At 36.8% G+C, this 12226-nt stretch overlaps 1 protein-coding gene across 1 annotated transcript in view; it reads left to right on the top strand.

Moving 5' to 3' along the window:
* Nucleotides 1–8260, top strand: part of UBAC2 (UBA domain containing 2) — a 154175-nt gene extending 145915 nt beyond the window's left edge. The window contains exon 9 of the mRNA XM_067536923.1: nt 337–8260. Coding sequence (XP_067393024.1) covers nt 337–444 — 108 coding nt within the window. The 3' untranslated portion in view covers nt 445–8260. The remainder of the gene's footprint in view (nt 1–336) is intronic.
* Nucleotides 8261–12226: the final 3966 nt, after the last annotated feature.

Here is a 12226-nt window from a genome sequence, read left to right as displayed (position 1 = left end):
GTATAAAAGAAAGTTGGCATGCAAGCAAAAAGTTAGCCGTCAAAATTATATTGTAGCATGGGAAATCTGCTTCTCAAGTACATACTGACCACTGGAATTACTGTTTTATTGCAAACTGTATTTTATCAACTGCACTAGTGTTTTCTGGCTCATCCATCCATGCTGTATCAAATAAGTGGTTGAATATAAAAAAAGAAGATATGGCATTGCACAGACTGTTCAGTAATAAACTGAACTTCTTTGCTGCTATATGGTAACTCTAAAAACAAAAAAATGAATAAAATGAAAAAAAATGAATGAATTTTTAAAAGTGTGTTTGTACTATTTCTCTTACAGGTTGCACGACTAATGGAAATGGGATTTTCCAGGGTAGATGCTTTGGAAGCTCTAAGAGCTTCAAATAATGACCTTAATGTAGCTACCAACTTCCTACTGCAGCACTGATGATTGCCTGTGATGAAAAACTGTAGCTGATAGGTTTATCTACCATCTGCAAGAGGATCACAGCCACCTGCTGGATAGATTGACAAAGAGCAAAGCCAAGAAGAAATGTCTACTATAAGCGATGTTTCAAAGTAGTGTTAATGGATGACATCTACTGTTCCCAACCCCTCAGATAAATTGGTGGTTACTGTTCTGGTTATCTTTTAAAAGTAATTTTTATCTCTATGTATTACATGATACCATCAACATTTATTTTAAAAAATTGGGTGTCTTTCTCTTGTAAATTAGCTTTAGACATGTTATCATTCCTAATAACCAGGAAATACAGAGGAAATTCAAACTCCGCAAACAGCTACATTTACTTATAAGGAAAAATTACAATTCTAATCTTTTCTCAATTTCTTTGCTCTAAAACTGTAACATTATTTTATAGTATTTTGATTTTTGATCACAGTAATGAGAAGATGTTCAGAAGTGGCAGGTAGTGTTATTGCCATAAAGAGTTATGGGACTATCATGTCATTCTTCAAGAAGTTTTATTAATGTTTATACTATTTTATTTCTCTCTTGAAATCCTTTTTAAATAAAAGTTGTCATTCAGTACAGAATCCATGTAGGATACCAGAACTGTTATGTGCATATTGCAGGTTACGGTAAGTGACTAGTATAAATTTAAACTATACAAATTGAGTAGATGACTCTATAAATCAGAGAGCATGAAAATACTTGAAAGGAAGCACTAAAAGGGAATTCGCTGATTAGAATAAAAGCAGGTCGGACTGCATCAATCTGATTTGAGTAGATTTCCATGGTAACATGATGGATGTCTTCAGTATGCTGTGTGTCAGTTTTAGTTTTTTGAGCAGACTATACATTACTTTAAAAGAAAAATATGAACCAGGCAGGGAAAAAGATCATTCTTCTGGTTCTGTCTGGTCTTAGTTTTCCACTGTCACAGATATAGACTATCCTGAATGTGCTGAACTGCCACTGCTGGAGGCTGCATTTACTGTCAATCTCTGACTGCAAGCCTAGCCTTTGGAAGGATTGACTCAAGCCAACAGGAGTCTCATGGCAGGGGAGCAAGAAATGGTTGTCTCACCTCATTTTCAGAACAATACTGTGCCTCCACAAATTGGGAGTTTCTGGGTACTCAGCACCTTTGCAAATCAAACCAGTTATTATGGAGATGCCAAATTGTGTGCCAATTGTTAAAGTTCAGTTGAGTTTTGCACTTAAATGTATAATATATACATGTGTAACATGTATTTTATGTATGTGCATTTTGTGTATTATATATATATATATAATTGCAAACAAGACTGAAGATGTCAGGGGAGAATGAAGTAGGAGGAGTAAGAAGTTGGGAGGGAAGGAGAAGAAAAAGAGAACAAAGGAGATGGAGGGAAGGAGGAGTATATTTTAGAAACTGAAATTGAGGGGATAATTTGGTTTTCACAAAATGGCAGCCTTATTGTGTTCTGCAAAATTAATAGAAAATAACATTGGATTTTGTTCACATTTGGGTACATGATGTACCTATTATAATAAAGTTTATTGTGTTCCTGTATTAATTTCCACTGGACTGATTAAGAGATTTGGAACGAGAGACCATTATTCTAGCATGTGACCATTGCAATACAAGGTATTTACGTGCAGCTACAGTCTCTTTGTAGACTATGCCTGCATTTGTAAGTGAAAGATTATTTTGTTCATGTAAAGATGACTGGCATTTTTCCTGCATGGGTTAAGGAGATTTCTGGAATCTGCTAAGTCTGAAAAGTGACTGGATCACAAAGACAAGCCCCCAAACCTTAAAACGAATCTGTTAAAAAAAATGGTATATTTTGCAGCTGAATTAAAACTTCTGGTGTATGCATCTAAGAGGTCATACTTTTTATTTTAAAATACATGTAGTCTCCCCATCACTATCAGAATAATTGTATAATAGGTGGCTATAAAAGGTGATAAATAATTTTGGATAGAATCAGTTAAATAATTCTGTCCATGGGAAATTGATGTATTTACTTCCCACCCAGTGTAAAGTAAAAAATTACCTATAACAGTTACCCTTCCAGATACTGTCCTACTACAGAAACAAGGGCCAGTAGAGCTGCGTCCAGATTCCTTACAGATTTTACACTCAGAATTTGCAAATATGTAATCAGAATGCAGTTCAGGACATTACTAGAGTATTTGCAGATTAATACTCTGTAGGTCTTAGACTGTAGTGTAGACATAGCCTATATTGGCAAAACCTTATGTTGCTCAGGGGTGTGAATATTCCATCCCTGAGCAACATAAGTTACCCTGACAAGCGCTTGTATGCACAGCGCTGTCGATGGGAGAGCTTCTCCTGCTGACATAGCTTGTCCCGCTCGCAGAAGTGGGTTTTTTATGCTGACAGCGAGCTCTCACGTCTTCACCAGATGCGTTGCAGCAGCACAGTTATATTGGTACAGCTGTGCTGCTGCAGCACAGTACATATAGATATGACCTAACGTTGTTTTGTTTTGCAATGGCATCCAGGGATCCCAGGCTCGACCTAGGCCCCGTGTGATAGGCATTCTACGAATGTACAAACCGTATTGGGTGAAATCCTAGCCTCGCTGAAGTCAATGGCAAAACTCCCATTTGACTTCAAAGGGGTCAGGATTTCACCTATGGCTCCTGTCTCAACATGCTTACAGTCCTCTATAGTTTCCATACAAAAACATTTTTTTCCTTTTGATCCCAGACTCTACTGAAGAAATTTTCAGGGGGATCGTTCAGCAAAGTGAGACTCATAGAAATTAGAGCTGGAAAAGATCTGTTGGGTCATCTGCTGTAGACCATCTCGGTGTATGTGCAAGATAGTTTCTTATAGCATATTTACTAATGCTTTGTCCACTCTACTTTTTAAATGTCTCCAATGATACAGTTTCCATGTTGAGTGCACTCCAGGCGTTTTTTGAAGAGGCAGGTCTGTGCTTTTCCTTTAGCAGAATGCAAATCAATTTTCTATAGGGAAAGGCTTTAAGGCTGAAATCCTGGCCCAATTGAAGTCAGTGGCAAAACTGTCATTGACTTTATTAAAGCCAGTATCACCCAGAGGGCATGTCTACACTGCAGCTGGCAGCCTCCCAACCGAAGTAGAGACTTGTGCTTCACTTGAACTAGCACGCTCAAAATAGCAGTCTGGATATTGGGGCTCTGGCAGAGACCCAGGTTAGCCCCTTGCGCTTCGACCCAGAATATTGGGTGGGTTGGGAGCCAGAACTGCCAGCCAAGTCTCAGTTTCCATGCTGCTGCTGTTTGGGCACTAGCTCAAGCCCTGCTAGCATGAGTCTGCCCACCTGGGCTAACAGTCTCAAGCAGTGGCCACTATTAGAGATTTCACCAATGCTAAGAACATTCTTTAATGATACAGCTTGTGTTGATCAGAATAATTTACCAGAGGGCTATCTTTAACTGTAGTATGGTATTTGGGAAATACACTGAGCTTTCCATGGGATGACTACAAAACTCTACAGTGTGAACAGCAGGTTCCCAGGGTCTTCCCTTTCTGTTAAGGTGCAGTATCATGCAGCTCTCTACAAAAGACACTGTACTTGTCAAACGTCCTCCTCTCACAACATAGGGGACAGAGATTACTACCTCTCAAATTATTAATTTGACAGTCACATTTAGCTTCTTATGAACATATCTGTGGTATCTAGTGCCTATTGATGCCTTAAGGAACTAATTATTTAAGCAAAAGATTATGCGGTTATTTTTGTACAAAAACAAGCAAAATACATCCTAGAAGTGCTGAAACACTTGGCAAAATAGTCAGCCATCTTACATATGTGGTTATGATGTATATAACTCTGGAAAGTCTCATTGTGGCTATAACATGGGTTTGTTAAAAGAAAATTAAAAAGATACATTTCAGGAATCCTCTCTCTTTTAATATATGTGTGCATTTATTGTATTTATGTTTAACTATATATCAGAGGGGTCCAAACTTTACAGCACTAAGAACCAGATTGGCACTTTGCCAGGAGGATTGCATCTAGATTGTATGCACTGTATTTCTTTGTACTTCCTTGATAAATGAATCAATTGTCAGTTCACTAGTGGTAAAAACTTGACATTGATTAGCTTTGGTCTCACCATACAGTTTCAGGGACAGATGGCCCTTGGACTAATATTTTATTAGAGCTGATCAAGAATTTTTCAACAAAACATTTTTCCATCAATTTAGATTTGTCAAAACCAAAACTTTTTGCAGGGAAGATTCAGTTTAACACATTTCCCATTTAAAAAGTAGATTATGAAGAAAAGTTTTTAAAGTGTCAAAATGTCCCATTTCAAAATTTTCCGAATTCAAAGTTCCATTTTTCGTTCAAGATCACTTTTTGTTTTGAAATGTAAGTAATTTGTAGGGAAAAAGTTACAAACATGAAAAGGTCAAAATTGAAACATTACATTTCAAAATGGTAGAAATTGAACATTTTGTTGGCCCCAAACTGATTTGTTGTAGTTTGTGAAAATTTTGACTTTTTCCTCACCCCATTGGGACAAGAATCTTTTAAATCTCAAAAAACAGTTTCCATCTCTTTATTTTATACATCCTCAATTATCTGGTGGTAGTATATTAGTGTTTATTGCATATATTGCCACTTCAAGTTTACTTTTTGTGAGGGTTAAATTTCAACTGTTTGAAATAATTTTTAAAATGTATTTTAGCCTTAGAAAATGGATTTATACTATTGGTCCAAAGAATTACAGCCAAATAATGCTCATTCTCATTTTGATTTTGCAACCACAATCAAAGTGGCTTTCAAATAGCTGAGAACCTCAAAGAACGGCCTCTTATTCAAACATGAGCTATTTTATTACAGAAGCCGTATGTTCTTCTGTTCAAAGCTAAATCTTGTTTGTCAGATCTAATAAGAATTGGTAAGATGTAACACTGTGGCTAATTCAGTGTTCAAGAGGAGCCTTCTATTAATTCAGAGATGTCTGACAGAGGAAAAATTCAGTTTCATTCTCTTCCTCTGTGTATGGAATAATAAGGGTAAACCAAAAGATAATGATCAGTGAAATCACAACTTAAAATGTTCCACAATAAAACGTAGACTGGACCCACCACAGGTTTCAGTAGCAAAAAGAAAGTAAAATATAGATCTTAGATTTTCTACAGTATATATTTACCCCTGCCAGCTTGGCTATTTTTATGGCACTCTCTCTCAGACTGAGCAAATTTCCTGCACAGAAGGCCTATTCTTTTGTCCCTTGCTGCTTCTGAGGACTTGCGTGGAGTGTAGGGTGAAAGGGTGCCACTACTGCAACTTGTATGTGCACCTGAGAAAAACTGGTAATATTTCCTTCAGTCGCCCCCACTCACCAGTTCAGAATAGTAGAATAGGGACTGATGCATAGCTTAGTTGGTGATGAAGAACATACGTTGTTTGTAGACGTGTGTTCTAACATGGCAGCATTTTATTGTCATCTCACAAGAAATGTGGTGTCTCTAAATTAAACATTTTGCATTAAAAACATCTGAAAAGGTGGGATAAATTTGTGTTTTGTACCAGCAGATGTTATCTCATCTCAAGGTCTCCCTGTTCAAGTTGTGCTCCCAGCTGACAGATTAATAGCATGGGTCATTTCCCAGACTCAAATTGCGGAGAAAGGGGGAAGAAAGGTGGTGGTAAATTTACCTAAGCTCCGCCCACAAGAATAAATCCCACCCCTTTAAGATGCCAGAATGAGGAATGATTCAGTAGATTGTGCAGATGTTCAGAGCTGATTGTGCATGCTGTCCGTGCTGCACTGGATTCTGTGGAGCTTGGCTCCCCCTTGGTGAGTCTCAGATGCTACGTGACTTATGCTTGGTTCCTTCCTTCCTTCTGCAGGGAAATTGGTGTTATCTCCAAAATGCTACCCAATCATAGTGCCCAAACAAGATATCGTTCTGTGTAGAGCTATGCTCCTCTCCATCCCAATTTGCTTTCATGAGTAATGAAATCATTCAAATGCCCAGAGATGACAATTTAAATGTCAACATTATTAACTAACAACTCTCGGTGCAGTCTGCATTGCTGAACTATTTTTCCAGACTCAGGAAGATGTTTCATCAGTTACACTTGCTTCCCATTTTCAAAGTTTTCCTTGCAATCATAACAGCTAGAGACTATTATATATTATTATTACACTGCTGAGATTCTGAAGCACAAAATTGCAGCCTGGGAGATGAGTTGATATGCCACACCATTGCATAAAGGCTCAGTTTGAACCCTACCCATTTCCATTAACTAGTCACCTTTGATTCCTCATCTAAATGGGATAATAGAACTCTCAGGTTGGTTTATCATTGTACAAAAATCAACTGCCTGTGTGTCAGCGACTAGTGAAACATCTCAGCCCTAAATTAATTTGATCAGAAGACAAAAAAGATACTTCCTTCCGCTTTCTGTCCAAACATCTATGACCCCATCTTGGAGGCCCTGTGGTGCTGCAAATGAATTTACTTCTTTCCATTGTAATTTATCCTTAGGTAGCCCTCATTTTGATATTCCCCTCCAAGTCCATAAGGATTTTGGAGGTTCCCAACTTCTTTCTCTTTTAAAAAACTTCTTTTGCTTCAAGAATGGTGCTCACCCTCAATTCAATAATACTCACTGACCCTATTGCTCTACTTATCTGCCAGTCTACTGTGCATGAGTTTCTCAAGTCATCTTTAATTTTAACTGTATCAAAGCGTTACAAATAACGTAACACTGAAAAATGTCTTCGAGCATGAATTCCCCCAATGCATTTGACTCCACATCATTTTCAATTTCATCTTATGAATACTGAGAGTCTGGGTCAGAAACAACAAAAACACTACATTTCCCGCCCTTAACATCTGTTCTGGATTGGTGTCTAAAAATGCCAGCAAGAAAGCCAAACTGGATGTGCCTCCACCTAGTTTACCAGTTGAAAATTTCTTTGCTTTGTTGTCATGGTTGCATCAAGTGCAGGAAAAAAAAAACAACAACAACCAGGAAACAGTTGGATTTATGTTGTATTTGAAGTTGTTGGTGCACAAGCGTCATGCACTTGGACTCTCACTGCACAATTTTTCTAAATGAAATATCCATTTGTACAATGTGTGTATATATTTTATATACAATTATATATTTATATACACACGAAAATCTATGCTCTATCCTAATTTGAAAACCTACATTTTTTCCTTCTTTCTATTAAAATACAACTTAGTATTACAATAGGTTAGATCCCAGAGCCAAACAAGTTAGTTTAGAAATGCAATATGACTCTTTATAAATTAAAATTGTAAATTAATCTGAATATGAAAGTAATCAAATATCTGGTTATAATTGTTAATACTTTTTGACTACAGACTAATATTTTTTTAAATGAAAGGGACATTGTCAACTTAAAAATCACATTCTGTCTGAAGATTTGCAAAAGAGGAAATATTATTAACAAAAAAAAGTGGTTGTAAAATCATAAATTTAGCAGTGTCAAGGTCTAATATCTGAATTACTTTTTCTCTCTTTTATTTCATTGTCTAGATTTCATGCTGATGCATGCCTTTTAAAACTCTTTTTTTTTGTTTGTTTAATTCTTACCCAGACACGAATATGATTACTGTAATTCGGTCATTTGCTTGATGTGAGACAATGGTTCTTTATAAATAAATTTTGCAGTCTACACCATGAAAATGTTTACGACATTTTGAATTCATACTGACTATCTATCATGGTTTTGGTAAGAACCTATTTCTCTGTCAGATTACTATGGCTAACTGTAAATTAGGCATTCAAAAAATATCGTAGGAAAATATACCCTGCTTTCTCCAGTTAACGAATTCTACTGTGCTGTGCTGTTACTGACTTAAAAGCTTCAAGAATGACCACAAGGTGGCAATACTGTGACTGTTTTAGGGCTCAGTTCTGGTGACACTGAAACCTACAAATAAGAGTTGCACTTCTACTCCAGGTTCACTACCTAGATTAGAAGAAACAAGGTTTTAAAGGCAAACTGATGTCTATATTAGGCTTTAAATAGTGTTTTCAACATTCCCCTCTCCATTCACCTTTACACATTGCTTCAAATCTTTGCAAATAAGATCATAAAATGCTCCATTCTTATGGATTTTGCAGAAAGGCTGGTTATAGAGAAGAAATTTTCTCTCTACTTCTGTCAAACCACAGCATAGGAATGTAAAAAATATTCTTGGAGGATTAGACTTGCAGTTTATAAAGTCACATAATGAGTAAGGTGGCTGGGCATAGGTATTTAGACTCTATAAATTCTATATGTATCTAGTTTTAAAACAGCTTAATTTTTTTCCCTCCAGATGTGGGGTTTTTTATATATATACTGTACATGTAACACTGTGGTTTGCAATTTCCGAACATTGTTCTTCAGATGTTATCTCTGGTTTGCTTCAGTGTGAGTGCCTTTGTATGCGTCCCTGTGCAGGTATCATATCTAATCTCAGAATCTCGATTGTAATTTAAGGTGTGTTTGCACTGAAAAATGTCAGGCTCCGAGCAAAAGCAGAAGAGATTCAGTTATAGTGGTTGATAAGAAAAAGGATTAAAGCAGTTCTTAGTAAATACACTTAGCATACAAACGAAATAGCAGGAAATAGATTTCCACAGGATAACTGTTGTGCTAATTTGTTAACTGATTACACATTTTATGAGTGAACTATGACATATGAGGCAGATGAATGAAATACAGAAAAAGTTTATTGTGCCTAAAATTTTGCCTACTCTTTACTATGTTATTTTAAATTAATTTACAACTGGAGCATTTTAATCAACAAAACTTGGCTGAAGCAGACAAATTGAAATACAAAGATTTTGTATAGGGTTTATGTTGAGCCTATATTATAGACAAGAGATCCCTCTTATCCACCTCCATAGCAGCTGCCAAAACATGTCCAAAGAGCTATTTAGGGTGGTTGAGTCTCTTCCTGGACTACCTGAAGTCCACAGCAGTATCTAGCTCTTACTACAAGGAGCTGTTGTTCTCCTTCTCCATAAAGAACAACTGCAACTGGAGCAAAACGCAGAACTTTCACAGAAAGAACCATGGGACTCATTCCTACAAGAGATATGGAGGAGCAAGGCTCGCTCTCAGAATTCAGTGGAAAGCACATTTCTTCCACTTAGCTTTCCTCCACTAAGTTCTCTAGATATATACACACACAGGCACACAATGTACTTATTTATTCACAAAATGTATACTCTAATAATATATCACTTCTATGGAGTGGGAGGGAACGAAAGAATGAGAGAGAGATGGTGATTGTTATTTTATGCTTTTCAATAGCTGGGTGGAGCTTAGTTGCCATGCTGATAGAGACCAGATATGTACTTCATTAGATATTTTCTGCTTTCTCACACATGTGAAATCTATAATTTCTGGACATGACTAGAATGCAAAAAATTTACCATAAAAGTATCAAAATGTAAATCTGCCAGTTTTACGTAACTGACACTGAACCTGTAGGACATCACTGTGATTACATTAATAACTATTGTGTGGAGGAAACAGATCCCTCTTCACTCGGGGGCGATTTAACATTATTGTTATTTCATTATTATAGAGACATTTACTGTGGCTCCTTTGTTAGGGTTGTGTCCTGAGATGGGCTTAACATGGGTCATAAATGCCTACTTTTCTTTATATTTAGGTCACCCTTCAGTGTGAAATTCACCCAGTGTTCGTTTTTATGCCATTTGGGTTTTCCAAGGATTATTTGTTTGATTTCATAAACTTTTAATAAGATCTGTTTGAATTTGGTCTGCTGTTGAAATTTGTCTATGGCAAACGGATCTATTTTGTATTTAACCGACTGATATATTTTAAAAAGCATCACCTATTTGCACAAAAATTAACATACAAAGGAACTTTGAGTAGATTTGGTACACTGTGTAGTCTTTGAGTAGAAATTGATAGTATTAAATATCATTTTTTGCTGTTATTCAACAACTGAAAACTTATGCATCATGTGTAGCCCATGCATAAAATCATACAAGCTGCATTCTTCTGTCAAATTTTATTCTAAACAGAAGTTTTATGTGCAACTTCTGACAGAGAAGATTTTAGTTCTCATAGAAGTGAAGCTGTTGATGGATAGTCTTTTTTTTCCATCAGCTCTCATACTTTTCCCCATAGGTAGAGGAGGGAAGAAAGGAAAAACCACAAGTAACTGATGTTTGCCACATTGATTAACGCACTTCTGGAAGGTGTACAGATATCCCAGTGCTGAGAGCAATAAAAGAACCTGAATGGATAAAATAAAATAGCTAAAAGAGAGCTAGAATAGCTAGAGGAGAGCAACAAAAATGATAAAAGGTTTAAAAAACCTGACCTATGAGGAAAAGTTAAAAAAAAACCTGGTTTTAGTCTTGGAAAAAGAAGACTGAATGGGGACCCAATAATAGTCTTCAAATATGTAAAGGGCTGTTATAAAAAGGATGATGGTCAATTGTTCTCCATGTCCTCTGAGGGTAGAAAAAGAAGTAATGTGCTTAAGTTGCAGCAAGAGAGCTTTAGGTTTAGGAAAACTTTCTAACTGTAAGGGTAATTAAGCTCTGGAATAGGCTTCTGACTAAGGTTGTGGAATTCCAAGGGAGGTTTCTAAGAACAGGTTGGACAAACAACTGACAGAAATGGTCTAGGTTTACTTGGTCCTGCCTGAGTGCAGGAGGCTGGACTTGATGGCTTCTTGAGGCCCCTTCCAGCCCTACATTTCTATGATGCTATCCTTCTGTGACATAGCTCCAGAACCAACTTCCGGGGCCCCAGTGCCCTATGTTGAATCCCCCACAAGGCATTCATAAACACCCTAGGAAATTAATACACACCTCTAGTGATGACAGCCTTTCATCATCCCCTTTACCAAACTATCCTCTTCCAAGACACAAAAGATCTATAACCATTAGTGCTGCGGGGAGGGGCCATGGGTAAGGTTGTACTATGTGGTCTTTGTGTATGGCCGTAGTGGTAATGGTAATAGGTAAACCTGTGGGTGGAGCAGGCTACGCACTGTTAAGTGGCTTAACTTTTCTTGGTTTTGTGGGTTTGTGTCAAGTGTGTCGTGCATGTAGCTATCTTGACTGTTTCTCAGCAAAGCATTTGTGTAAATAGGTTATTTATTAGTTATCCGTTGAGAGCTGACCATGCTAGCAGTGGTGCATTACAACTTTACAAATGAAAAAGGAAGACACAGCCTGCATCCCAAAGATCGTACAATCTAAACTGAGTTGGCTCATTAAATGTGGGACTTCTCACAGAGTATTTTACAGTCTAAAAACTAAATGATTTATGGAACTGATCCAAAGCCAATCTTTCCAGAGATTTCAGTGAGCTTTGAATCAGGCCCTAGGATTAAATTTTGATTACCCTGGGATAATCTTTATATTTACAAAATGACAGGACTCATTGTATCAAACCATTATGTTACTTAATGTGACCACTTTAGTACCTAGTACTAAATACTACCTAAATAGTACCTAATACTTACCACATAATATATATAGTGTTCCTTTCCTTTTGTCTGTTTGAGTCTGAGCTCTTTGGGGCAGAAGCCTTCTTTTATGTTTGGAGAGAGCCTAGCACTACAGGAAATAAATACATAAATTTGCAAAGACATCTATAGCTTAATATAGTTTCCAACAAAATTAGCTAGATAGTTTTATACCAAACAGAATGGGAAGAGATATTTGTGTATTCTGTAAGGTGAGCTCCTATCTGTGATGAATCAATGATCATAAATAATTAATAAATC

Source organism: Emydura macquarii, unplaced genomic scaffold, assembly GCF_026122565.2.
Source record: "Emydura macquarii macquarii isolate MOO-44397 ecotype Brisbane River unplaced genomic scaffold, CSIRO-AGI_Emac_v2 contig_3671, whole genome shotgun sequence".
In the NCBI taxonomy this organism is placed as follows: Eukaryota; Metazoa; Chordata; order Testudines; family Chelidae; genus Emydura; species Emydura macquarii.
Note: the sequence above shows the minus strand (reverse complement) of the source record. Positions and strands in the feature narration are given on the sequence as shown.